The 27278-nt window shown below is 51.4% G+C and overlaps 1 protein-coding gene across 1 annotated transcript; it reads right to left on the bottom strand.

Annotated features, from left to right (window-relative positions):
* Nucleotides 1-721: 721 nt before the first annotated feature.
* Nucleotides 722-27071, bottom strand: WLS (Wnt ligand secretion mediator). The gene is made up of 12 exons (XM_079314440.1): nucleotides 26905-27071; nucleotides 16156-16428; nucleotides 11142-11266; nucleotides 9599-9760; nucleotides 8179-8315; nucleotides 7115-7283; nucleotides 6877-6974; nucleotides 6336-6399; nucleotides 6014-6157; nucleotides 4786-4869; nucleotides 3273-3426; nucleotides 722-2752 (listed from the first exon to the last, which is right to left on the bottom strand). Exons 1-12 carry the CDS (start codon nucleotides 27008-27010, stop codon nucleotides 2643-2645), a joined length of 1626 nt encoding a protein of 541 aa, XP_079170566.1. The 5' UTR covers nucleotides 27011-27071; the 3' UTR covers nucleotides 722-2642.
* Between the last annotated feature and the right edge of the window lie 207 nt (nucleotides 27072-27278).

Below are 27278 nucleotides of genomic sequence, written 5' to 3'. Positions count from 1 at the left end.
AGGAGACTCCGGGCTCTTGATACTGAACTTTGTTTTCACCAGATTTTCCACTATTCCCTAAGTGCAAGTCGAAGAATTCTGGCATTATTTAGCTTGGCAAAGCCCTCTCAGAGCATTGAGCCCAGTCATTCCCCCTGCACTGCCAAAGCCATCACTGCCCCATGTCCCCAAGTGCCACATCCACACACCTTTCAAATCTCTGCAGGGATGGGGACTCCACCCCTGCCCTGGGCAGCCGTGCCAGGGCAGTGAAAATCATTTTCCAAAATATCCAATCCAAACCTCCTCTGGCATCACCTGAGGCTGTTTCCTCATGTCCTGTCACTTGTTCCCTGGGAGAAGGGACCAAGATTTTTTAAAAATTTTATTTTCCCTGGATTATAGACACAAGACAACACGGGGAGAGCAGGCTCCAAGCAGTGGGCAGCAGCACCTTGAAAGATGGCAGCAGATGGAGGGTGATGCCCAAATCAACCCTGCAGTGGGGTGATGGCCAACACACAAAGGTCACAGCACAGCTGTGACAGCTCCAGGGCTGGCAAGCAGGCACAGGAAGGAAAACCCTGCAGGGTTTGGGCTCTGGGAAGACCTTAAGAGCCCCATCCCATAATTAAAAGAGCTCCAGGAGAGCTGGAGAAGGACTTTGGATGAGACTCTGTAAGGGGGATTGGCTTCCCATTGCCAGAGGAGATTGGAGATGAGGAGAAATTCCAACGACAAATCCACAATATTGTATATTTTATTTAAATTAACAAAACTACATGTTTTCCAGGTTGCTTAAAGCATTCTGTAAAAACTGAACTCAACCTAAACAACAACAACAAAAAAGTATATATTTTAATAAGACCCAGGGACTATTTCCAAGACATATGAGTAGGGCTGAGGAATGAAGAAATAAAAAACCCACACACGCACGCACACGTACACGCGCCCCGTAAACAAATGGTTAGTTTGACACAAAATTTGGTTTGAAAGCTGCAGCTCCCCATTTGTGGGGAGCCTTTACAAAATGCAATGCTATAGTCTAAGCTGGAAAAGAACCCACGGACACAGCTATGGGAACAACATAAATATCACGTAAGAACCCAAGGGAAAAGGGATGGTAAAGTTGCAAAGTCGGGTGTTCAGCTGGGAACCTTCAGGGGTTACAGGGGTGTGTGTTGGTTTAATTCACTTCCTAATGGAGTAACTGGGAATAGGAACCTGCTTGGACCTGCTTTGTCCCCAGGGGCAGGGGAAGCTGGGGATCCCAGGGAGGGCAAGCACAACAAATGGAATTGCTTTAAGAAAATGCAATAGGAGCTCCAATGAATACACAGGGAGAGGAGTGTGCCCAGTGTGGCACATCCTGACTGGAGGAGCCCCATGTGACAGTGCACAGCTTGGGGTGCCCAGCAAGCAAACCCACCCAAAGTGACCTTGTGGTGCCACCCTCTCTTTTTTCATAGTGCTGAGCTTTAATAAATGGATGAGGGCAAATGAATGAGTTCTGGGGTGGGAATCGTTATGGTACCTGCAACTGTGATTGTACCTGGGCTGACAGAAATGAGTTTCCCCTCTCTGCCTCCTCTCTAACACACAGCAGCAGCAGATTCTTACCTTGCAGGGCCACAAGTGGCAGGGTGAGTTACATGTTATTTACTCCTGCCAGCTCATGAGGCTCTCTAGACCCTCCAGGAGCCCTGAGCAGCACAGACCCTTCCCCACCACTCATTTCTCTGAACTGGTCCCAGCAGGGTTCAGCTCACACCTCACTGGGTCAGTTCCCACTCCCCTGTCTCTGCCAAAGGCTCCCAGCACGGGGCTGAGCGAGCCCAGCGCCCGCCCTGGGAAAGCAAAGATCCACATTAGTGCGTGACCAGCGGATTCTTTCAAGTCTGATAATCCCTGGAAGAATCCAGCTCTGCTCCAGGCTGGCAGTGCACAGAGCGAGACTGCCCGGCTCCCAGGGATGCACTGCAACAAAAGGGGGAGGTGGAGGGAGCCACAAAAGCAGGGGAAGCCAAAGGGACTGAGCAGGGAGGGATCAGCCAGCTGGGAATGGGGTCAGGAGCGCTCTGTTCTCCTGCAGCTCAGCTCAGCAGCCCTGGGCATTGCCTGCATTCAGCAAACAGCTGTAAAAGCTGCTGAGAAAGCACTCACTGCTTCTACTAAAGCCTTACTAACAGCCTACTCCTCTCCCAGCTGTGCTCCATCCAGCAAGAGAGGGTGGCTGCAGGGCTGCACAAAGACAAGTGGTGGAATTCACTGTTTTAACAACAAGGCTCCCCCCAAAACCAACACCTGCTGCACACAGGAGCAACCCCAGAGTGCTGAGCAGTGCTCCTGCCTGAGCTCCCTGCAGCACCTTTGTGCACCAGCACACCCAGCAAAATCCAACCAGCCCCACGGCACCTCTGCCCCAGCCCTGCGACTTTGCAACCTCAGTGCCCTCCCAGCAGGGTTTTACGTGTAACACAATATACACAGCCCTCCCCCCAGGAATAACTACACCATAGTAAAGAGTTACAAATGCTCTGCTCGCTCTGGCTGCTCTGTGAGTGCACAGGGAGGAGGGGATGTGGCTGGAGAGGTCACAGCCTGAGGGACTGTGTGTCCCCTGCTCCCCAGCCCGGGCTGGTCCCTGCTGAGGCTCCTGTGTGTCACTCCTGAGCCTCCTTGCGAGCCAGCTTGTACACCTCGGTGGGCCCGTCCACGTGGGTGATGGTGGTGGTCAGCTGCAGCTCCTCCCCGCTGGTCACCCCCAGGTCACCTGACAAACAAAGGTGTTCCATCACAGCAAAACAGGAGAATATTCAAAAGGAAGTGCAGTTTATTCCCTCCAGCCTTTCAGCTGTCTAAGCCATGGACCAGCGACTTTCCTATACATTATTTTATTTACAGTTAGCACAAGAAACACTTCGAGGGGCCAAGCCTTCCCCTGGATCTGGGGAAGAGGCTGGAACACCAGGAGAGGCTGAGGGAACTGGAAAGGGGCTCAGCTTGGAGAAAAGGAGGCTCAGGTGGGACCATCTGCCTCTGCTCCCTGACAGGAGGGTCTGTTTTCTCCACTCCTCATCCCTCCATCTGGGCAATGCTAAAAGGCACAAAACCCATCCCATCAAACCTAACCCAGCCATCAATTCAAACGCCTGCTTGGAAACCCAAACCATCATTGACAAAACTACTCAAGGCGCTGAGTGTGCCCTCAGGCCAAACAGAAAGGCCCAGAAGGCATCCCCTGCTTTGTGCCTCTGTCCCCAGGAGCCCTGGGGTGATTTGGGGACATTTACCGTGGGACTGGTCGTCACCGTAGTTCTTGTGGGATGGCGCGTACAGGAACATCAGGGCGAACACGTAGAGGTTCCACATCCCATAGATGCCCGTGAAGAAGGCACTGTTCACCTGGATGGTGATGTCCCCCCACTTCCAGTGGCCTTCTGTCACCTGGCCAAAGATAGACATGGACAGGCCATCAGGAAGAGCAGCCATAAGGACACAGCCTTGGAGGGAATCAGTTCAACAGGATGGAGGAAATGGGGTGTAACAGGTTCAGTGAGGCAGAAGTCAGGCTGGGATTCTCCTCTTCAGAATCAGTCTGCAGGGAAAAAATGCTCCTGACAAAATGATTCCCTCAGGACTCCCTCAGCTCTGATGTCTCATTTACTGTGCTGAGATACACAAGCATGTGCTCAGCACAGATTGGCACACAAAGGGCACTACCTGGGGACACCACTGACATCCCAACACATCCCACTGCTAAAAATAGAGCACTCATAGCAGGAAAACCAGCGTGAGTAATGGGGGAATTGATGTGCTGAGCACGGGCCAGGCTGACAGCACCAACCTGCCACACGCTGAGGGCTGTCAACAAGCATGAAAATATCATCAATATTAATAGTCCCTGAAGATACACAGACTGCTCAGACTGCAATGTTGCTTTCTGTGAAAGAACAGCATAAAGGCCAAGAAGAAAATTTAAGTAGCTTAAAAAGAGAGCCATGGAGATGCTCTGAGGGCTGGAGCACCTCTGCCATAGAGCCAGGCTGGGAGAGCTAGGGGTGCTCATCTGGAGAAGTGAAAGATCCAGGGAGAGCTCAGAGTCCTTTCCAGTGCCTAAAGGGGATCCAGGAGAGCTGGAGAGGGACTGGGGACAAGGGATGGAGGGACGGGACACAGGGAATGGATCCCACTGCCAGGGGGCAGGGCTGGATGGGATATTGGGCAGGAATTGTTCCCTGGCAGGGTGGGCAGGGCTGGCACAGGGTGCCCAGAGCAGCCCTGGATCCCTGCAGTGCCCAAGGCCAGGCTGGACAGGACTTGGAGCAGCTGGGACAGTGGAAGGTGTCCCTGCCCTCAAGATGGGCTTTAATGTCCCTTCCAGCCCAAGCCAGTCTGTGTCTCCATGGCTCAAGCAGTGATCAAAGCTCATTGAGGTGACATGGGAGCTCAGGACAAACAGCTGCAGCCACTGCTGGGCACAGCAGGGCTGGAGTCAGCCCAGGGCAGGTTGGGTGTTTTCACACCATGGCACACAAAGCCATGTGAGTGTCTCAGTGTGAACAGAACATTTTCCTCTCTCTGAGCTCTCAGAAATGACCAAAGCCTGATTTCTGCACGGCGCAGCCCCAACACTCCCTGGGAGCCAAGTGCTGGCTCCAGCCTCAGCAACTACATGGCACAGCTTCAAATAAATGAAAACAACTTCTTCAAAAGCAGCTTGTTATCAAATGTGTTCAGAACAGGCCAGTCCTGTTTGAACCTGTTGGGAGTGGCTGGGAAGCAGCTCTCAGAGCCACCCCTCACCTGGCTCACGATGAAGAAGATGACAGTCATGGCTGCACACGCCAGGGTGATGAGCATCAGGAACTTGAACCTAAAAATCAGCCCCTGTTTGGAGAGAAATGTCACTGGTCACATTAACAGAATCCACAAAACCCATTTTTGGGTTTTAGGATAGACAAGACACGAGGATAAAAAAATAAAACAATAAAACAAGGGCACAACCCAGGAAACCCCAAAGCAAAACAACCTCCACCCACTGGTGTGCCGTGCCCAGCACTGCCCATGTGCTGCTGTCCCCACATGGCTGCTGCAGCTTGGGACATTCTGTGACATTTGCTCACTGCCTGATTGAGCAGCAGTTAATTGAGAGAAGAGGTGGCACACTGAGTGAGCCAAGCTGCAGGGGGGGATGGCTCAGGGCTCTTGTGAAACAAATACTGCTGGGGTCGGTGGCTCAGCGTGGAGTCACCACACTCATCCTCACACCCAGCCTGGCTGGGAGGGAGCTGCAGCAATCCCAATGTCTGGGAAACCTGGCTGGCTGTCACAGAATGGAGATCCTGACATGAACTGCTTGGCTGGCAATCCCACTGCCCACCAGCCCTGCTTTCACTGGTTTTACATTTTTACTTACAAATTCTTTTGGTTTGGGGTGAGTGTGTGGGTTTTTTTAACCTGGTTCTGGAATTTAGGTGGAAATGTCAGTGTCTGCGTAATTAGCCTGCCACACCACGACAACAAAGGGCTATTAATTTAACTCTTCCACACCAGATCCCTGCTCTCCAGATGTTTGCATGTGGAGTGTGGCAGCAGCAGCTCTGCACCACAAGCTGAACCCCTGTGCCTCCTGCTAGAGGGAAAAAACACTCAGGATCTGCTTCAAATTCTTTCAAGTCCAGTTTTCTAATTTTTTTAATGTGCATTCCTGATGGGTGATAACGACTTGTTTAAAGAAGAAGTGACCATAATTTAACAGAACAGCTTTAGGGATAAATATTTGCACCCCTGTGGAAGCAGGGTAAGCACTGAGAGTCAGTTCCTCGGGCTTGGCAGCAGGACAGAAAAACATACAAAATCATGGGCTAAAAATGGGAATAATTTATAACATGAAAAAAACAGACGGTCTTAGCAAGACCTCCAATTAAACACAAAAATTAATACGAGAGGAGGAGAAATGGAATTATGAGATTATGGATAAAGGGGGTCTGAGGTCCAAAATGGTTTAAAACACAGGGAGTCTGTGCCTTACCTCGTAGTGAAGGCGGCGAGCCTTGCTCATGGCAGGGAGGCTCGACTGCTTCCCACTGATGTTTCTGAACACTTGGAAGACCATGAAACACAGGAAGAGAAAATAGAGGCACAGGCAGATCCCTGCCACTATAATAAAGGCCATCTGTGCAGGGGAAGTTAAGGGAAAATGGTACAAACTATCAGGGAATCCTAGAAGGTGTTATCCAGGTGATTGCCATAGTCAGCTCCCCAGTGATCTCCTGCAGTCCCAACAGCAGGGAGGCTCCCAGGGAGCTGGCAGGAGGGGACAGCTCCCTGTCCCAAAACCAGGGCAAGGATACAGCCAGCTCTGTGCCCACCTCGGTGGTCCAGATGCTGTAGAAGGGGTTCTTGAGCTGCACTCCCCTGCAGAGAGGAGAGAAAACACCGACTGTCAGAGGGCTCAGAGGGCCCCATGTCCACTCTGCAGCCTGGGAATCAGGGAATATCCTGAGTTGGAAGGACCCTCAAGGATCATTGATCCAACCCCTGCCCTGCACAGACACCCCAACAATCCCACCCTGTGGCTGAGAGCATTGTCCCAGTGCTCCTGGAGCTCTGGCAGCCTCAGGGCTGTGCCCCTTCCCTGGGGATCTGGGCAGTGCCCAGCACTCTGTGGGGGAAGAACCTTTCCCAATGCTCTGCAGGGAAAAGCCAGCTGTGCTGCTCTCCCAGGTGGGTGAGGAGAAGGTGAGGTGGGAAGTGTTTCCACGGCCAGCACACTCAGGAGCACCTGCAGGAGCTTCTCCTGGCTCTGGCAGATGTGGGTGGCACTGCTGGTCCCTGCTGCAGGAGGTGAGCAGGGATGGGATGGCCGAGGCTGGGGAGTGCAGCTGCACCCACCTCTCACACATGTCGAAGATGAAGAGGCAGAAGGAGCCCACGGCGATGGGTCCCACCTGCTTCCAGTAGCCCGAGAGCCGGTTCCGCTCGTTCTGGTCCTGACCACCAGGAGGGGAGGAGCAGAAAATAAACAACAAGTCAGCCTGAAACCCCTGTAGGTCCCCACAGCAGCATGTGCAGCCATCAGCTGCCAGGTGCTCGTGGAAAGCAGCCTGCCGTGGGTGTGTGTGGCACCCACCATCATGTGCTCCCCGCAGAAGATGATCCAGAAGGAGAGCAGCATGGCGTAGAAGATGCCCTGCCGAATGTCTCCAAAGAGCAGCATCCAAGTCCAGTCAAACCCGATGGAAAACCACTCCACAGGGATGTTAATGAAGGTCATGGAAATTCCCAGAGCAAAGATGACCCTGCAGAGGCACAAACACCATCTCTGTCCAGTGTGCAAGGGAAGGACAGAGCCCCAAAGCTAAAGCTGTGCGTGGGGAGAGCAGAAGGAAATCCAGCACAGCTTGGGAAGTGTCACCTCCTGCCACCAAACCCTCTAGGACTGAGTGTTGAGAAGGATGAATCAGGAAAACCTTATAAGTATGATTGCCTAGTAAAAGATTTTGAGAATATGGAAACCATAAGTGAGATAGAAATGAAAGCAGTCTTCAACTGAGTGGAACAGGAATGTGGATGCTTGAAGATCTTCTCCCTTTGTTCAGATAGTGCTAGATGCTGCAAACATACCAAAGAGCAGCAGAGACCCTCCCCAGGAATGGCAGGAAGAGTCCAAGATAAGGCTTAGAGATAAGAAAGCAGTAACACATGGTAATGTAGCCATTCCTATAGGTTGTATGCTAATGTTAGAGAAATTGTATCTTGTATTAGATTGGTTAGTGGAAATTAGAATATTCAACATGGAAGATGATTTGTTGTGTTGTAAATGGGAAAATCCCTCTCTTACTTTGCTCTCTTACTCCCCTCTTTTATCTCTTAGAACTCCTATCACCCCCACTCTTTCTGCCCTGCTCTGAGCTGCAGCTGGCAGCTCCTGGCAGGGCTCTTTTCCCCATGCCCTATGCAATAAACTGCAAACTGCAAGACCAGAACACAGAGAGTGCCTGAGTTAGTCCTGACCACCCTCCAGCCAGGCTCCCACAGCTGAGCTCCTCAGAGCAGCAAATTTTACTCCAGGGTTTAACAGGAAAGGAAAGAGAAGCCTCCAGCTGCCAGAGTGCCTGTGTGGAGGGAAGGATGGAGAAGAGACAATTCCCATCCCCCAGGCATGGCAGCAATGGGTCCCCAGCCCCCACTCACTTCTCCAGCAGGACGGGAGCGCGTGTCATCAGCGTGATCCTCCTCCAGTACCACACCATGATGATCAGGATGCTGGGGGTCAGGAAGGTCTTCATGGCAAACCACACCTTGGTGAAGCCTCCATTCTGATGGATGCCCTGAGGGTTTAACATCAGCTTTAACATCAGCATCCTGTGCTCAGCTGGAAGTGCATCCCAATGATGGACAGACAATGGGTGCCCACTGAGCCCCCCAGGCCACCAGAAGGTTCCAAATGCCAACAGGCAGGGCTTCCATGGTGAGGGAGAGAGGGAATAGTGAGACAGCATGGAAAAAGCTGGAAAAAGTTAAAATCACAGATGTGTAGTTGGAATAGAGGGTGTAACACATGGTGAAGGGTTTGGAATATGGGGTTTGTAGAATATAGTAATGGATATGGGACAAGATGGAGGTTGTTGAGTATCACCCCATCTTCCATTTTTTGTTCCTTCTTTGTTCTCCTTCCTAGTTTAAGATAGTAATTTTTGGCTGGATAGCCAGTGCTGCACTGTGGCTCACAGGGTATGGTTATTGGGTCAGAAATATCAATAACATAGGTGTAAATTCTTTATGGACTGTTTGGCTTTAAAAGACCTTGCACCCAGCTCAATTCAGCTCCATTTTGCTCACTTTTAGCTGGTGGCTGTAAGTGCAGAACTCCCTGTACTTTAGATAAGATTTAACAAACAACCAAGCCTGAATGAGAAATTCCTTCATGAGATAAGTGAAGCAGGCAGAGGCTGGTGTGGGAGCCCAGGGCTACCCCTGGCCCCCTTGGGGGTCCCAAAACCCCCCTGGTGAGGGTCTCAAAGACCTCTGAGTGAGACCCTGGTGTCACAGGTGCTGAATTCTAACCCCTGGGGGAAGTTGTCAGCACAAAGGGAATGGAAACAAGCTGCCAAAATTAGTGAAGTGTAAATTAGATTGTTAGTACATAGATAAATAGGTTTTTTGAATGTTTATGATAAGAGACACGTGACCAAGATGAAGAATTTGGGGGGTGGACACCTTTTCCTCCTTCTTCTCCCTGTCATCCATGCTGGGTGACACGTTGGCACTCTTGGATTGGATGGGGTCAGGGCTGGACCATTTAATAAAATTGTATTGTATTGGGAAAACTTTGTAAACATGTAATAAGTAGTACAAACTATGTAAGATCAGCCCTGCCCTCAGCAGGCAGATCCCACCATGGGTGCCAGGCTGAGCAGACCCTGCTGGCCAGGCTAAAGTGCCTGAGATAAGAAACAATAAACAATCCTTGAGAAAAGAAAAAAACCATCTCCAGCAATCTCTCTTTGGCTGCTTCAGAGAAAACCAGAGTTTGAACCCCCTCATGTCCCTGTGGGGTGGTGTGGGGCAGAGGAGGGGTCCAGAGGGGGACCCCAGAGGGCCAGAGGCTCACCACCAGGCGGATGTCCTTGATCTCACCGATGCCCACGTTGATGCCCCTCCTGTCGCTGACGGGCAGGCGGATGTTGAGCAGGTAGAACTTGTGTGCCACGCTGCCAATCTCCATGAAGGGCAGGAAGTCACAGTCATAGTGACGGCCCTCGGACTCCACGGTCTGCAGGGAGGAGGAGAGCCTCAGCTGGGACTGCAGAGAGACTGGGAGCACTGGGAATGCACTGGGACTGCGACTGGGACTGCGACTGGGACTGCACAGAGACTGGGAGCACTGGGAATGCACTGGGACTGTGACTGGGAATGCAACTGGGAATGCACAGAGACTGGGAGCACTGGGAATGCACTGGGACTGCAACTGGGAATGCACAGAGACTGGGAGCACTGGGACTGCAACTGGGACTGCAACTGGGACTGCAACTGGGACTGCACAGAGACTGGGACTGGGACTGCAACTGGGAATGCACAGAGACTGGGAGCACTGGGAATGCACTGGGACTGTGACTGGGAATGCACAGAGACTGCAACTGGGAATGCACAGAGACTGGGAGCACTGGGAATGCACTGGGACTGTGACTGGGAATGCACAGAGACTGCAACTGGGACTGCAACTGGGACTGCAACTGGGACTGCACAGAGACTGGGAGCACTGGGAATGCGACTGGGACTGCGACTGGGACTGCAGAGAGACTGGGAGCACTGGGAATGCACTGGGACTGCGACTGGGACTGTGACTGGGAATGCACTGGGACTGCGACTGGGAATGCAACTGGGAATGCACAGAGACTGGGAGCACTGGGAATGCACTGGGACTGTGACTGGGAATGCACAGAGACTGCAACTAGGACTGCAACTGGGACTGCAACTGGGACTGCACAGAGACTGGGAGCACTGGGACTGCACAGCTCAGGGACTGGAGCACTGGGACTGCACAGAGACTGTAACTGGGAGCACTGGGAGCACCCAGGGTCTGTGTGCAATTCCAGCCTGTGGCTGAGGGACACTTCTCAAGGTTTTGATTGTTTAGGGTCACTAAATCAGGTTTGACCTCAAACAGGTTCACATTTCACTTTAATGGGACCTTCCAAGATGAACCCTCTACAGCTCCCTGACAGGAGGTGGGAGCCAGGTGAGGATTGGCTTTTTCTCCCAGGTAAAAAGTGACAGGATGTCCTGGTTTAGGGCAAATTTAGAGAGAAAACCTCTGAATGGGGTCCCTTTAGGAAACAGATCCAAGCAGTCCCTCCCCCAGCTGGTTTGGGGAAATATTTCCTTGGAGAGAAGTGGAATAAAACCTCTGCACCTCTTCTCTCCCCCTTCACTCCTGGAATCAGTCTTAAAGCTGCAGGATTCAATATTCAACACCAAGAGAAGAGATGATTGGGGACACAAGCATCATAAAGTCCCCCCAAGACACAGGACAAGAAAAAACAAATCAGGTTGTGCCAGGGGAGGTTAAGGGTGGATATTGGGGAAAATTTTTTCATAGTTCTGTGATTGGAAGAGGACAAGTCCCACTCATCCCCAGCAGTGAAATCCCTTACTTTTGGAGAGCCAAAGGTGCATTTCAGCTTCCTGATCTCTATGGCATGTGCAATTTCCTCCCAGTCATCAAACATGTCGTCACGATAGGCCAGCGACACGTCCAGGGTGATCTCTGCATTCTCCTCTGCAACAGCAAGGGGACAGGAGGCTCAGAGGGTTCCCAGCAATTAAAAACACAGCACAAAGCTCCTTTATGAAGACAATTAAGGAGCTGAAGTTGAGCTATGCAGGCTTGGAAAAAATCTCAGCACCAGCCACAACAGCATTGATGTTTTCTACACGTCTTGTTTGCTCCAGAAGGTTTTTGGAGCTCTCCCTCCCTCACCTACAAACATTGTAGAGCCCTCACCTGCTCCTCCACACCTGTCCTGACCTGTTCTGCCTCTGCAGGTGCCCCAGCTTGCACAGCAGTGACACACACAGAGCTCATGGCCTGGCAGGGTCACACATGCACGTGGGAGCTGCAGCTGTGACACAGTGACAGTCTGGGGACAGCTGCCTGGAAAGGTGACACTGCCAGGACACTGCCAGGGAGTGAGGCTGGAACAGGCTCACTGGGAGTGAGTTCATGCACTGGAGCTGCAGCTGAGGCTGCCAAGGAGCAGCACATCAAAAACCTGAGGCAAGTCTGTACCAGCCCCCCCAGCTGGAAACTCCTCCTGTTTAGCAGGCACAGATCCCAGGCAAGGCTCTGAACCAGGAACAGACTCCAAAACCAGCACGTGCATGGTACAGCCCAGCCTCCTTCTGCAGGGCACCAAACTGACAGCCACAGCTGCTGGGAAAGCTCCAGAACCATCCACCTTGGAGAAGAGCTGGGAAAGCTCCAGAAGCATCCACCTTGGAGAAGAGCTGGGAAAGCTCCAGAAGCATCCACCTTGGAGAAGAGCTGGGAGATGGATCCAGAAGCATCCACCTTGGAGAAGAGCTGGGAAAGCTCCAGAACCATCCACCTTGGAGAAGAGTTGGGAGATGGATCCAGAAGCATCCACCTTGGAGAAGAGCTGGGAGATGGATCCAGAACCATCCACCTTGGAGAAGAGCTGGGAAAGCTCCAGAATAATCCACTGTGGAGAAGAGTTGGGAGATGGCTCCAGAACACACTGTGGATTGTGGGGAGATGGCTCCAGAACCATCTTCTCAGCCATATTTTTGTTGGGAATACGTGCTGGCACACTCATGCCAGCTGATGGGATCTGTGGTTTGCAGTAGCTCTATTTTCACACCCTTTTGGAGGTGGCTGGGTTGTGCATCTGATGTGGACATTGAGGATTTTTCTGAGCATTTTTTGGTGCATGTGACCTGTAGCATCCAGCCCCTTTCCAGAGCTGCCAGCAGTTGGGTTTCCATGGAACATGGATTTGCCATCTCAGATCTGCTGTTTAGGAGACCAGCAAAACAGATAAATGGGAACATAAGGTTGAACTTGGCCCAGCTAAAAAGAACCATGAACTCCATTTCAGAAGCCATAAAACCAACTGGAATGCTTGGGATTAAATCCAAGAAAAACAGCTTTCAGTATTTCATCTTTGCAGTCCAAATGTTGCTGCTGCCATGGAGGATGAAAACCAGAAGGCAGAAGATGAACTGCTGTGTGTCTTTCCAGGCCAATGGATTAGAGGCTCCCTCTGGAATTCCATCAGTCTCTGCTGGGGTGGCACCTCCCCTTGGAAAGGCAAAAGCCCCTTCAGAGCTGTCAGCATAAAATATAGATATATCCATCTATCCATAGATTTCAGCACAGCAGGCTGATGGCAGAGCTGTGCTAGTGGTTGGACTCCATCTTAAAGGTCTTTTCCAACCTCACTGATTCCATGATAATCCCACACCAGCCTTCCATCAGCAATCCCATTGTCCCTGAGGAACAAATCAGGGCAGTGCCAGAGAACCAAAACTTCAGATTTGTGCCTAATTCACATTAATCAGATGGTGAATAGACAATTTTCTGGAGAGGGGTGGGGAGAGTTCCCTTTTCCTGCACAGCATTTTACAGCTTTAAACAGAGGGAGCAGGATCAGATTGAGCTCAGGGTAAATCCTTTCCTGGGAGGGTGGGCAGGTCCTGGATCCCTGGAATGTCCAAGGCCAGGCTGGAGCATGGTGAAAGGTGTCCCTGCCCATGGCAGGGGTGGCACTGGGTGGGCTTTGAGGTCCTTCCAACCCCAATGAGGACAAGATGTGCTCCTGGAGGTTTCCCAGCCCTGAGTGGACTCCCTGCTCATGCTCCAAGCACCACCAGTGTCATTTTTCCCACTGGCATTTCTCTGCCCAGGAGCTTTTCCATGAATCACTTTAGGGGACAATGCTTGCCCAGGATATCTTCACTCATAGTACAATGGCCTAAAAATAGTGGAGCTGTTTCAGGAGGGGGCTGTGTGCCAGCTGCACACTAACACAGCTGGCTGGGGAGAAGCCTATGGCAGGCAAGCAGAAATGCTGGAATTATTTCCATTACACTTCCATGCTTCACCAGTTCCCTAAAATTACAAAACCTACCAAAAAGCCCAAAGCTGGATGAATTAGGAAAGGAGGCTCTCACTGTACACAGTTGCCTTCCAGCTGCAAAGAAACTCCATCTCCTTCCTCTGGCCCCCTCCTTTCCCAGTTCTGGGAAGGGGTTTTAATAATTGAGTGCACAATGCAGCAAGAAAGGAAAGGGACAGCACAGAAATAGCCTTTTCCTCAGAGGAGCAGCCTGAGTCTCTCCCAGCTTTCTGGGAAGGGTAAACACAGGGAAGCAGCTCAGCTTCTAAACATCTGCATTCCAAAAAAATATCTGTATTTCAAAAGCACTGGAAGTCCAGAGGAGTCCCCAAGGTGAAGGTGATTGCTCTGAAAGGTGAGATCCCCCATGGGATGTTCCAGGGGGCTCAGCCCCTGCCAGCCTCTTTCAGGGCACCTTGCCAGGGCTGCCCTGCCCTCTGCCCCAGCAAAAAAACCTTTATGGCTGGATGGGAGAGCTGAGACAGGTCCTGGATGGGAGAGGTGACACAGAACTGACTCCAGCTCTCTGTGGATGAAGAGTCACCAACACCTCCCAACAGGCACAGCCCAGCTGCCCCTGTCTCAGCACCCTGAAAAAACCAAATGCAGCTTTACTCTGTGTGTTGGCCTTGCTCAGGAATTGCAGGAGAAGAGGACAACATTTGAGGAAAAAAGCAGGAGCAGGAGTCAGACTGATGTGGCTCAGCAACATCCCTGGTGGGGGCCAAGGGGAGCTGGCAGAGCCCAGGACCCTGCACAGCCCTGGAGCCAGGAGAGCAGCAGCTCCTCCAGGAGCATCCATCCTGTGCATTCCCAGCAGAGCAGCTTTCCTGGATGGTCTAAGGCAGCTCCAAGACAGTTTTTGGTGGCCAGAAGCTTCATCACTGCAGTGTCTTCCAGGAGTTTGGCACCAGCCCCTGCTGGCATCAGCCACAGCAGGAGGAGGCCTGGAGGGCTCAGAGCCCCAGAGAGAAGGAACTTGAATTGTTGCTCTAAAAGAAGAACTGAGGTTATTTCACATCTTATCAGTGTCCCTTTAGCTGGTCCCAATCACCTGATCAATGAGGCTCTTTAACAGCAGGAGACACACAAACATGCAATTAATTCAACTTAACAAGTCTTCTGTTTATGTGTTTAAGAGCTGGTACAACACAATCTAGAAAGAAAAGTGTTACTAGTTCCTGAGATTCTACACTTAAGTTACATCTGCCTTCAGCTTGGCACAAAGTGCTGGAAAATCCCCAAACCTTCTTCTTGTTACCCAGGGGGTGGCTCAAGATGAGCTTTGCTGCTTTGAGACCTCAAAAAAACCTTCCACCTTTGCAGGGCTCAGTCACTGAAGGGCACAAAGCTGAAGCAGAGGCTCTTCTCTTGCAGCAGAAATGCTGCCAGGAGCTGGGTTAGCATTCCAGCAGCCTGCTCCAAGGGCTTGGCCAGCTCCTGACTCTAGCAGGGTGGTTCCAGTTGAAAATCCTTGGAATAAAGAGCTGTTTCCCCAATGCAATCATCTATCCAAGTGGGAAGAGGTGAGGCCTTAATAAAGGCACAAAGCTGCTGTCAGTATTTCAGAGATAATTACAGGGATAAGAACACAGGTGGAAGCTTTCTACAATCTCATTTTTACCTTAATAATAATGCATTAAATCATCCCTGTTCCATCTCTGCAAGTGCTTAAGGTTGGACAGGGCTTGGAGCAACCTGGGATAGTGGGAGGGGTCCCTGCCCATGGCAGGAGGTGGAACTGGAGCTCTGAGGTCCTTCCCAACCCACACCAGTCCAGGACTGGGGGATAAATAGCTGGAGGAACAGTTCCATGCTGAGCAGGAAGGGGGTCAAGGACACACAGCTGGCTAAAAAAAAATCTCCTAACCCTGAGTGATTCCTGAACTGATCCCACCCCAAGGATCCTGAGCATGGAGCCAGCCCCAGAGCCAGGGCAGGAGCTCCACACAGCCCAGCTCAACCAGTCTGCAAAGCAAATTATTTATTCACTGGAGCTTAGAGTTAGAGAGGGATTTCCCCCAAACACATTAAAACATGCAAATGCATGGACAGCCTCCCTTCCAGGAAGGGCCAGAGCAGTCCTGCCCTTGCTGCTCTCAGCATTGTTTTACAGGTTTCATTATTTTTGAGTTTGGAGGGGAGTTGTGTGTTTTGTGGGGGTGTTGGAGGGTTTTATATATTTATTTAGTATTTATTTAATAGGTTCCAACTGAAAGAAGGGAAATTAAAGGCAGATATTGGGAAGGAATTCCTGTCTGAGAGGAGACCCTGGCACAGGGTGCCCAGAGCAGCTGTGGCTGCCCCTGGATCCCTGGCAGTGCCCAAGCCAGGTTGGAGCAGCCTGGGACAGTGGGAGGTGTCCCTGCACATGGCAGGGGGGTCACAGGATGGGCTTTGAGGTCTTTCCCAACTCAGCCCAACCCAGTGCAGAATCTCCAGCACCAGCACAACCCACAGTAAAACCCCTTTAGGGGAGTCAGGCTGGGAAAGGGGAGCCAGGCAGCCCCTCCCTGTGCCAGCCACTTACTGAGGTCGTTGTCCATCTTGAAGGCAATGTCCAGCTGCATGATGAAGAGCATGAACTGGAACCAGGGGCTCATCTCCTTGTTGGGCAGGGGGATGTGCACGGCGAACACGATGTCGTTGGCCTCGATCTGCCGGCTCACGGCCTCGTCGAAATCCTTCAGCTTCTTGCAGTGGTTGGGTCCCCAGGGCATCAGCCACTTGGTTTTGTGGTGGTTCTTCCTGACATCAATGCACTTCACTGACATGTAGGGAACAGCTGTGGTGGGGCTGGGAGCTGGCAAGGCAAGAGAAGCACACTTGGAGCATCTGCAGACATCTGATCCTGAGGTTTCCCCACCAAGACTCGCAGAGCCCCGCTCGGCTCTTTGAAGGCAATTTAAAACAAATGCACCCACTGCTGCTCCTTCACAGCTCTTTGATCTCACAGTCAAGTAATTAAGTTTATTACATCCACAGATGTATCACTGACTTTGTAGTGGGAGCAAATTAGGATTAATTGAAGAGCTGGGGTCTGCTGGTTCTGAGTCTCAGATACCTCGGTCACACAAAATCATCCTGATTTGCTGAAATCTTTTCCTTTCCCTGTGCTCACTCAAGCAAATCCACACAGAAAGCATGTGCCCAGAGAAACCTGGGTGGATAAAGTAATCCCAAACCTCGTGGGCCTGCAGGGCAGGATTTACCTTGGGGATTTGCACCATGCAAGCCACACATCTCCTTGGGCAGGAAGATTTTCCTCCAGGCCAGTGAGTGGCGTGGGAAATGAGACTGCAGAAGGTGATTTTCATGTTGTCACCATCCTCATTGTGATCATCCAGGACTTGCCATACAGATCACAAAAACTCCAGCAGCAATAACACCACCCTACAAACTCCCAATATTCCAAGAAGGAAAACAACCCCAGCGTGAGCTTCCCCTCCAGCTGCCCCCAGCCCCACACTGCTACACCCAGATGATTCAGCCCTGGCTCCCTTGTAATTTGGGCACAGCAGGGTCATCCCAGCAGCTCTGGAGCTGTTTGGGATGGCAGCCAGACACCCTGGGGAGCACCTTGCCCAGAGTGCCACCTCGGCACAGGGTGACATCCCCACGGGCAGGGAGAGGTGACTCAACGCCAGGCGGGAGGAAGTTACTCAAAAGCCAAATGTTTATAAACTGCATTTTTTCCATTTTTTTCACAGCACTGAGTTTCTTCCAGCTCCAAAGGCACAGGGATAAGGGTGGGCTCCAGGGGACTGGCATGAGCAGTGCTGGACTTGCTGGCCTTAGAGGGCTTTTCCCACTGAAAGGATTCCCAGATTCACCCCAGCTCCCTGGGATGCATTGCTGCCTCCCAAACCCTTGCTGCACTCAGAATCACACAACACTCAGACATCAAAGCAATCCCTAAACCAAACAAGTTCTTGATATCAGAATCAGGACATATCCTGAACTGGACTCACAAGGATCTGGCCCTGCACAGGACAATCCAAAAATCCCACCCTGAGCATCCCTGGCAGTGCTGTCCAAACACTCTGTGCCCATTCCCTGGGGAGCCTGGGCAGTGCCCAGCACCCTCTGGGAGAGGAACCTTTCCCAACATCCACCCTAAACACAAGAAACAGCAAAGCACAATAAAACAAAGCCCTCAAACCACAAATGAAGCTGCAAGTCCAGGGTTAGAGAACACTCAGGATGTGCCCATAGTGCATAAAACACTGCAATAAATGTTGATTCCTCCACTGTGCCTCGATGCAGAGCCCAGAAACCACAGCTGAAACTGCAGCTGGAAGGGAATATCAGGAATATTGCTGTGAAATAAGCCAGGCATTTCAGCTGAGCTCTTTAACTCTGACACATTCTGGGTGATTTTGAAGCATTTCTGAATTAACACAGCATTCCCTCTACAGAGGAGCCGAACGTTTCTTGCTTTGATGCAACTCATTATAGCCATAAATACATGTTTTCATCACTGCCTGATTATGATTTTAAACACTTGGCACGCTCCCTGCAGCCTCCTCCCTGCCAAAGTTACAGCTTTGAGGAGCATGAGACAATTACTATCCATATTCCTGGTTGGGAACCGTGCACCAAACAAACGTCCCTGCTTGGCTTCCATTCCTGATTTGGCTCCTGGCCCATTAAATCAAGTGAGCCTTGAACCAAGTGGGAAAAAATAAAAAAATGCTTTGTGGAGCTGCAGCCAAGTCAGCCAACAGCATTACAAAGTGCTATGCAAAACAAAGCTTGCAGAGAGGGATTTGGGCTGTGCTGTGGTGCCAAGGCTGCCCCAGCCCCTCTGCCCCAGCCTGGGGGATGCTCTGTAAGTAACTGAGCAGCTCTGTGTGCACAGCATCAGCCTCGTGCTGCCAGGACTGCAGTCCCACTGGGAGTGAGAGGGGAGCAGAGGCAGGAGCCAGGGGGGTGCAGGAGCCCCAGGGGGGGCACAGCCCCTCGTGCCAGGGCTTGGGCACAGCAGTGCCAGGTGCCAAAAGCCACGGGCAGGAGGTGCTGGAGCTGCCAGCACTGCCACAGGATCACAGACTGCAGGAGACTTTAAAGTTTGTCTCACTCCAAACCCTGTCCAGCCTGGCCTTGGGCACTGCCAGGGATCCAGGGCTGCTCTGGGCACCATCCCCACCTCCCAGGCCACAATTCCTTCCCAATACCTAATCTAAATTTCCCCTGAATTTCTGCCCCTTCAGCTCGCTGCAGAAATCCCAAATCACAGGGGCAGAGCAGATCCTGCTGCTCCCTGTGATGGTTTTGGCTGGACACTTTTCCCAGTGTGGCCACCCTGGCCAGGGAGGGCTTCCCAAGGGCTGCCAGGGCCAGCTCAGCTGTTCCACTGACTGAGCAACTCCTGCACAGAATTTCATCCTTCCTGTTGAGGTGCTCAGGGCCTGAGCCCAGCAGGACAGCAGAAAATAAGGTTCAAGGCACTTCCCTCAGGAGCTAGTCCTCAAAGAAAAAAAAACAAACCCCCAAAAAAACCCCCCAAAAAACCCTCCACACTGCTTTTCTGTTTTAGACTTAAATCTTTAGGTAAAAAAAAATTTACTGAGACAAGCGAGCTCAATCTTTTAGCATTTTGGGGGGATATTACATACACCTAAGTTTGGCAAAGAGCCAGCATCACTCAGTATTTTAATTTCAGTAAATTAAGCAGATGTCCCAACATCTCCTGTGCTGCAGCCTCCTCCTGCACTCCCATCCCCTGCCAGCTCCTCACCTTGGGAATCCCATCCTGCACCTTCTCATCCCAGCCCTGCCAGAGGCACCACAAACAAGCCCTTTGCAAACTCTCAATTGCATTGTGTCCACATTGATTAAAGGCTGAATCCCCCTGACCTGGGGGGATTTAACTTCTGCTTTTCTACTCAATTACCCCCTGGGGAGCCAGCCAGCACTGCCCAGCCAGCACACACAAAGGGCTTCTGCTTCATTACCCTCAGGGCTGCAGGGCAGGAATAAACAAGCTAATTTATCATGGGCAGACCCAGCTGCAACAGCCAGAACCTGGAGAACACCCTATACACACTCAGGAGTGGAAATATGGATTTGTTGCAGCAGGGATTGTCCTTTATGCCTCCCTCTTTCCTGACCTTGATGGCACCAGTTTAATAAGTTTGAGTGATACAGAGTCTTTTAATTATTATTTCTTTGATGGTTGTTTTTTTTTTTCCCCCAAAGCTTTTTGGAATATTGCAGCAGCTTTTATATGCAGAATAATTATATATTTAAATAACCCCAGTGCCTACTGGAAGCCCACTCCCCTTGGGAAAAGTTTTTCTTTCTTATATTTGACTTCAAGCTTTATCCAGACCAAAATAATTTAAAGCCCTGGGGCACCAATTCCATCCTGATTTATGGGAGTTTCCAGATATCCTGTTGCAGCTGAACACCCACATTTCTAAGACTTCTTTTTTTAGTTCTTCAGGTTTCTCTGCCTTTTTTTTTTTTTTTTTAGGCCATAAAAATGAAACAAAATCAAGTTTGCTGGATCAGAACAGAAACTTTGTGGCTGCCCCTGGATCCCTGGAACAGGAGTAGTGGAAGGTGTCCCTGCCTTGGCATGAATGAGATAAAATAGGATTTAAGGTGCATCCAACCCAAACCATCCTGGGATTCTGTGACTCTACAATCCAGTCACACCTGGCTGGGCACTCCTATGTCCCAGGGGTTGTGTTTTTCCTCAAGGTTTGTTCTCCAGTGCTACTTTTGCAGCTTTGCCACCAGCAAAGAGTCTTCAGAGCAGCACAAACTGGAGGTTTTTCCCAATTAATCAGATCCCAAGGAGCAGATATTCCTAGAGCCTTTAGAACAGAGGGAGCAGGGGATTCCCAGCTCCCTGATATGCAGCCAAAGGCTCCTGGGGAACAGAGATAAAGAATTCTTCCCTCAGCCCCAGGCAAGTCCCAAAGCAGGAAAATCTTATGAGGCACAACTTGCTGGGAGAACTGAATGAATGATCTGCATAATTCACATCCATATTCAACAGCAACAAATGCTAATGAGGTGAGCATGAGTAAAGCTCCCTAAATACAGAAATAGGTATCCAAAAATATTTCATTTAAAAGAAGAAAAAAATAAAAATAAAAATAAAAAGAGGTAAGACTGATTTACTAATTGCCACAGAGAGCCTGATGTTCTTCCAAGTCAGATTTCCAGTGGGATGAGATGCATTTCCTGCAACACCCAGGCAAGGTTTGAAATCCCTGCACACAGATGAGGCAGCAGGAAGAGCTGTTGTTATCCAGCAGCTTTTTCTCCTGAACCTGACACTCCCCAAGATAAGATCCCTTGGGAACTGCCCCTGCTCAGATATGTGAGGAATTTCATCTCCATGTGAATGGGCTGCTCCAGGCCCTTCCCCACTGGACACCTTGAGCCCTTCAAAGGCTTTCCCAGGCTATCAGGGAGTTACAGCCTGACTTCAAAGGTCAGAAATGCTATTTACCAAGGAAAAGGCTTCCTGTGCAGGATTTCCCTCACAAAGGGCAGGGAGGCAGCAGGAGCCCTGCTCAGGTCACTTAAATCAGCAGAGCCAGGGAGCAGCAGCACTGGATTGTCACCTGAGCAATGCCAGGCTGGGGTTTGGAAGTGATGCAGCTGTGAAAAGAGAAAATCCAGCAGCTCTGAGCATTGCCAGCTCCTCAGCCCCCAGCACTGACACTCCTGCCTGGGAACTCTCCATTCTGCCCATTCAGCTCCAGTTCCAACTCTTCAGGAGAGGAACTGAGCAGACCTGAACTGAACAGAGATGACCTTTGGTGGCTGCCTGTGCCAAAACTGCAGCACTGCAGGAATGTGGCTGCACAGAGGATCCATTGGCATTCATGGCAGGGAGCAGCTCCTGGAGAGCCCCTGCATGAAAAGAAGTCAGGCACACAAAAATGTTCTTTGTCCCCAGCCTGAAACACTCTTTCCTATCCATACCTTGGAAATCTCAGTGCCTTTCCTGTCAAAAAGATCAGCTCAGCCCGAGGAAGGTAATGAAATGCCAGGAAAGTAAATGAAATCCTGCAAACTCGGGGCTCAGGAGCCAAATCAGACATTTAGATAATGAGCTGGGATTGTGGAGAGCAGCTCAGCCATGGCCACACATGACTCATTATCTCTCCGGGCCAGACACACGAGGAAGTTTGAGCTCCTCCAGTCACAACAATTCTGTTTTTTCCAGCCTAAGCCAGGGAAGGGAGCAGTGAAGCTGCACCTCCTTAAATCCATCCCCTCAGCCCAGAGGACTCATGTGCTAAATAAATCCCTCCACTTTTCCAATCAGTTAAATTTGTAAAGTGCTCGGGTGGGCACTGGACTTGCAGCATTTCCCTGGGCCACAGAGAGTTCTGCATTCCCTGTGCTTGTTTGAACCAAGGAGCTGGGATAAGGCATCCTTGGAATCACAGGAGTCTGACTTGGAAGGGACCTTTAAAGTAACTCACATACAATAAATCATTGGAAATTCCCTTTCAAAAAGTTTTCAAAGCTGGGATGTTGCTGCACAGAGATCTGGGGTGGGTTTTTTTTTTCCCTTAAAAAATACTTTATATATATAAAAAATTCCAGGATGAAAAGGCAACTAGAAAGGGACACCAACAGCTTCTCACAGAGGAAGATAATTTGTAATCAAAAGCTTTGCTTTCAAAAGAGCCAAGAGGGATCAAAGCCACATAAATCCAGTCAGATCTGCACACCCCTTCCACCCCAGCAGCTGCCAGGAGGACACTGGAGTGTCCCAGCTCAGCTTTGGCCTGCAGCAGCTCTGGTGACCTCCACTGCAACATCCCAGTCAAAATTCCCAGCAACAGCACAGCTGGATGCTGCAGCTGCTCCAGCTGTGCCACTCATGGAATTGTTTAGGTTGGAAAAGGCCTTTTAGACCAGTGAATTGAAGTGTTCCCAGCACTGCCAATGCCACCACTGGCCCATGTCCCCAAGTGCCACATCCACAGGGATTTTAAACCCTTCCAGAGATGGGCACTCCCCCCTGCCCTGGGCTGCTGTGCCAGGGCTGGAGAAGTTTCCCATGAAGGAATTTTCCTAATATCCAACCTGAACCTCCCCTGGCCCAGCCTGAGCTGTTCCCTCTCCTCCTGTCCCTGTTCCCAAATCCCCCCAGTGTCCCCTCCTGGCAGGGAGTTGTGCAGAGCCAGAAATTCCCCCTGAGCCTCCTTTTCTCCAGCCTGAGCCCCTTCCCAGCCCCTCAGGGATTCTCCAGCCCCTTCCCAGCCCCTCAGGGATTCTCCAGCCCCTTCCCCAGCTCTGTTCCCTGCCCTGGGCTCACTCCACCCCTCAGGGTCTCTCTGCCCCAAGCTGGAGGTGCAGGTTTGTCCTCATGCCTTGCCCAGGGCTGTCACAGCCTGCTGGGATGTCCTGGTGGCATCTGGGACAGCCACACTGGATCCAGGGCAGGCAGAGCAGGCAGGGGCTCCCAGGAATGACTGTAAATGATCATCAGCCTCATTCCTCACAAACGATAACAGGAACCATTCCTGGTGATCCCATTCTCCTGCAATCCACACATGCCATCATTTACAGCAGGATAGTGGAGACAAGGCTGCATTAGGATTAATTTTGTGGCTCATGTTCTATCTCCCACTGCTGCATCCCAAGTGAACACATCACACACAGCCCAGAAGCGTGACCTTGAAACAAGATGTTTTCCAGGAAGGGAGCAGACATCAGGAATTCTGTGGGGTTTCAAGTAGTGACAGCCCCACTTTCTGGAGCCAAGAATTCATTACCACAGCACAGCAAGGAAACAGCTCAATAAAATTTGCTTTTGGGGTGTTTGCTCCCTTTTGAGCTTTGCAAAGCTCCCTCCAGGTATGGGGGCTCCACCACTGTCCTGGAGAACAGGCAGCACAACAAGGACAGAGCACAAAGGACAGCCTTTCCCACAAAGAAATTTTCCCAAATATCCAACCTTAAACTCCCCTGGCCCACCTTGAGGCCATTTCCCCTCATCCTGTCCCTTGTTCCCTGGGAGCAGAGCCTGAGCCCCACCTGGCTGCACTCTCCTGTCAGGGAGTTGTTGCCACAGGAATTTCTCCCATCCTTGTGCATCCCATACTTTGCCAACAGACATCTCTGAGCAAATCCCACCTGAGAGCTGATAAGGTTCCTGCTGCTAAATAAAAGAGCTGTTGGAAATGTGAAAGTTGCATTAAAACTCTGGCATCACACACTGACTGCCCAAAACCGAGCTGGGAACCAGCAGTGGCAGAAACCCCCTGATGGGAGGAAAATCAGCTTTGTGGTGGCTGTATCAGGTACCAACGTGCTGCATTTGGGTATTTTGGACTGGCACGAGGGCTTTGTTAAAATAGAGCACTTAGTCATTGTTTTGAAACATGACCTAAGTGCCTGAGGGGAAAGGCTGGCTGGGCTGTGCAGCCCTGTCCCACTCGTTACGTATTTTGGGTTGTCTAGACCTGGGCACACCAAAATAACTGATTTTGGTGTCTGTTGGGTGCACTGGATCAAACCAGAGCAGGGCCACTGGGGCAGTGCCACCTCTGCTGCCACCCCACAGGGTGTCACTGCTGGGAGCAGCTCTGGGGGGGCACTGGGAGCTCTCCCAGCACTGCTCACCACGAGCTTGGGAATCTCTAAAGGGCTCAGTCCAAACCCCTGGATCACAATTCCCAGGGATACAGGGAGCCCAAAATAAGGCAGGTCCCTGGGAAGAGCTGCTCAGCCTCCCTGTGTCACCCTGCCAGATGTTGGGGACCACACCTAGGTTACACATGGAACTTGGTGTTTCACAAGCACCAAATATCCCTGGATTTGCAGCTCCTGGGAGCTGCTGGCTCAGGGATGAGCCTCTAAAGTCCTTAAATGCATCAATGCTGCAGAGGAAAAAACAGTTTGGATGATTGATTAGGGCAGTTTGATCTGAGGGAAGATCAAAGTGGGGATTTCCAGGAATTAAAGCACTTTTGGGGCAGCACCCCCTAGGACTGACCACAGACAGAAGATGCATTTACTCCAGCAGGATGGAGAGACTGAGCCTGGGCAGGAATTCCAGCAGGATGGAGAGACTGAGCCTGGGCAGGAATTCCAGCAGGATGGAGAGACTGAGCCTGGGCAGGAATTCCAGCAGGATGGAGAGACTGAGCCTGGGCAGGAATTCCAGCAGGATGGAGAGACTGAGCCTGGGCAGGAATTCCAGCAGGATGGAGAGACTGAGCCTGGGCAGGAATTCCAGCAGGATGGAGAGACTGAGCCTGGGCACTGAACTCAGCCCCAAATCCCTGCTGGTCCCAGCCCATCCAACCTGTCCATGCAGTTTTCCAGCCACACCTGGGAAACACATCCAGGATTTATACTGCTTTATGCCCAGCAGCAGCAGCCAATAAAGCAGGGCACAAACCAGCTGAAAAACTGAACTAACACAACTTAAATTATTTAATCTCTGAATTCCTTCAAAACTGAGCAGAAACATTTGTCTTTTCCCTGTAAACTGAACCATTAACATCTGCTTGTCACATCTGTCTTGGCTGCCAGCACAAACAGGGCTTTCTGAGCCACACCAGCCTCTGAAACAAGCAACTATTTCAGTTTAGCAGCAAGAAACTGCTAGAAAAACCCTTTTGAGATGAAGTCTGGTTTCTCTGCATAGCACAGGCCAAGACATTTTATCTCAGGAATCAGCAGTGAGTTCAGTAACCTGATCTTGAACCAGATGTTAAAGAGGGAAAAAAAAAAAAAAAAAAAAAAAAAAAAAAAAAAAAAAAAAAAAGGAAAAAAGCTAATCCTGATAAACTTTGTGTGGTTTCAGGCCTGCAAGAACAGGAAGAATGAGTTTAGGTCAATGTGTGCCAGCCACTCCCTTGTGATGGAGGTGAGGAAGAGAGTGAGGGAAGTGAAGTTTTCCAAAACTATGTTTAGTGGAATTTCACAGTTATTAAAAGCTGATAATGCAAGGCCACTGATGGGCACCAGGAGCAGAGTCTGCTTCAAGGAATGGCTGGAGCTATTCCCTCAATCCCTCTCAAACAGGGAGAGCAGCCCAACTTTACTCTCGCAACAAAGTTCCAGCGTGAATTTGACCCCGATTGTTCCTGAAAAGCCGCGGAGCAGGGATGGAGCCCTGGGGGGGGATGCTGGGCAGTCCTTCCCGGACAGAAAGACAACATTCCCACCCTGCAAATGGCCAAAGCAGCCACATCCATGCGCCCATCATTCCAAGGAGCCGGCGCACAACTCGGCTGCTTTCTAGTAAAAAAAAAAAAAAAAAAAAAAAAAAAAAAAAAAAAAAAAAAATTAAAAAAATCCCAGGACTGCCCCAAAGTCGCTCTCCTCCATGTTCCTCCTTCCATTCCCCAGGGAAAGCTCCACTCGCCGCAGGGCTGTGTCCCAGTTCCCATCTCGCAGCCTTTGGGAATGCTCAGGGATAAATAAACACAATCTGGGTTTTGGAGTGCCCGGAGCGGAGCGGGGCCCCAGGGCCGAGGATTAAATCCCTCCCTGGGCAGGGCAAAGCCCGGCCGAGCCCACGCGGGTTTGAGCTGCTCCTGGAAGGGGATCGGGAACGGGGGGTCCCTCCCGGAGCAGGAGGTGGAACGGGGGGGCTCCTCTGGGAAGAGGATCGGGATGAAGGGAGGGGACCCCACCTGATAGAGGGGTCGGGAGGAGAGGGGACCCCTCTTGGGACGGGACCGGAGGGACTGGGGGGCTCCCCCGCGGAAACGAGCCCGGACAAAGCGCGAGTTCCAAAAAAACCCCAGAGCCGGGACCCCCCCACTCCTACCAGTCATTCTCGTTTTTCTTTTCTTTTCCCCCCTCCCTAGATTTTTTTATTAATTTTTTTTTTTTATTCTGGCAAGGGAGGAGGTTTCCTCCGATTCAGAGGCCGAGGCACGGGGAGGTGCAGCGCCAAGAAGGAAGGAAAAATCCTTTTAAAAAAATAAATTATTATTATTTTCTAAGCCAACTTTGAAACGCGAGGCTCCCTGCGCGTTCCGTCGCCATACTGAAGCTTTCCCACTTCCCTCTTTCTTTAAGTCCAGGCTGAAACCAGGCCAAAAAAAAAAAAAAAAAAAAAAAAAAAAAGGAAGCAAGACAAAAACTTTTCCTTGGCCGGCTCCCCCCGCAGCAGCCGCGGGACGGGCACAAAGGGCCCGGAGCCGGGATCGCTGGGCTACAAAAGCGGATAATGAGATCATGGGAGCGAGTCAGCGATACTGTAACCAGCACTAAACAAGCGGGCAGCGGCGGCACGAGGAGGAGGAGGAGGAGGAAGGCAGCGGCCCCCGGCACTCACCGATGAGCCCTCCCACCAGGAAGGCGATGACTTGGAACACGAGCAGGATGCCCCCGACGATGCAGAGCTTGCGGGTGCTCATGTTCTCGATGATGGCCCCGGCCATGCTGGCGGGGCGGTGCGGGGCCGCGGGCAGCGGGCGGGCCCCGCTCGCCGCCCCAGCCGTGATTGTGCCGCTCCCGCCGCCCGCGGCCGCTTTAACCGGGCGGCCACACGTGACCGGCCGCCGCCCCTCCCTCCCCGCGCCCCGCGCCCCGCCCGGGCCGCCACAGCGCCGGCGGTGCGGGAGGGAGCGGCGCTGGCACCGCCGGTGCCGCGGCAGCGGGATGGGCACCGCCGTGCGCGCAGCGCAGCCCGGCTCCGGGACACCCGGC

This window comes from Erithacus rubecula, assembly GCF_903797595.1.
Source record: "Erithacus rubecula genome assembly, chromosome: 10".
NCBI lineage: Eukaryota > Metazoa > Chordata > Aves > Passeriformes > Muscicapidae > Erithacus > Erithacus rubecula.
The sequence above is the reverse complement of the archived record's forward strand: the minus strand, read 5'-3'. Positions and strand labels throughout refer to the sequence as shown.

Excerpts from the sequence above, each read along its gene's own strand:
- WLS (XM_079314440.1), bottom strand. The coding sequence starts at position 27,010 with ATGGCCGGGGCCATCATCGAGAACATGAGCACCCGCAAGCTCTGCATC. Across the intron at positions 6,158-6,335 it reads AGGTGGGCACAGAGCTGGCT|ATGGCCTTTATTATAGTGGC; the intron begins GTATCCTTGCCC and ends TCCCCTGCACAG. Across the intron at positions 3,427-4,785 it reads TCTTCTTCATCGTGAGCCAG|GTGACAGAAGGCCACTGGAA; the intron begins GTGAGGGGTGGC and ends ATCTTTGGCCAG.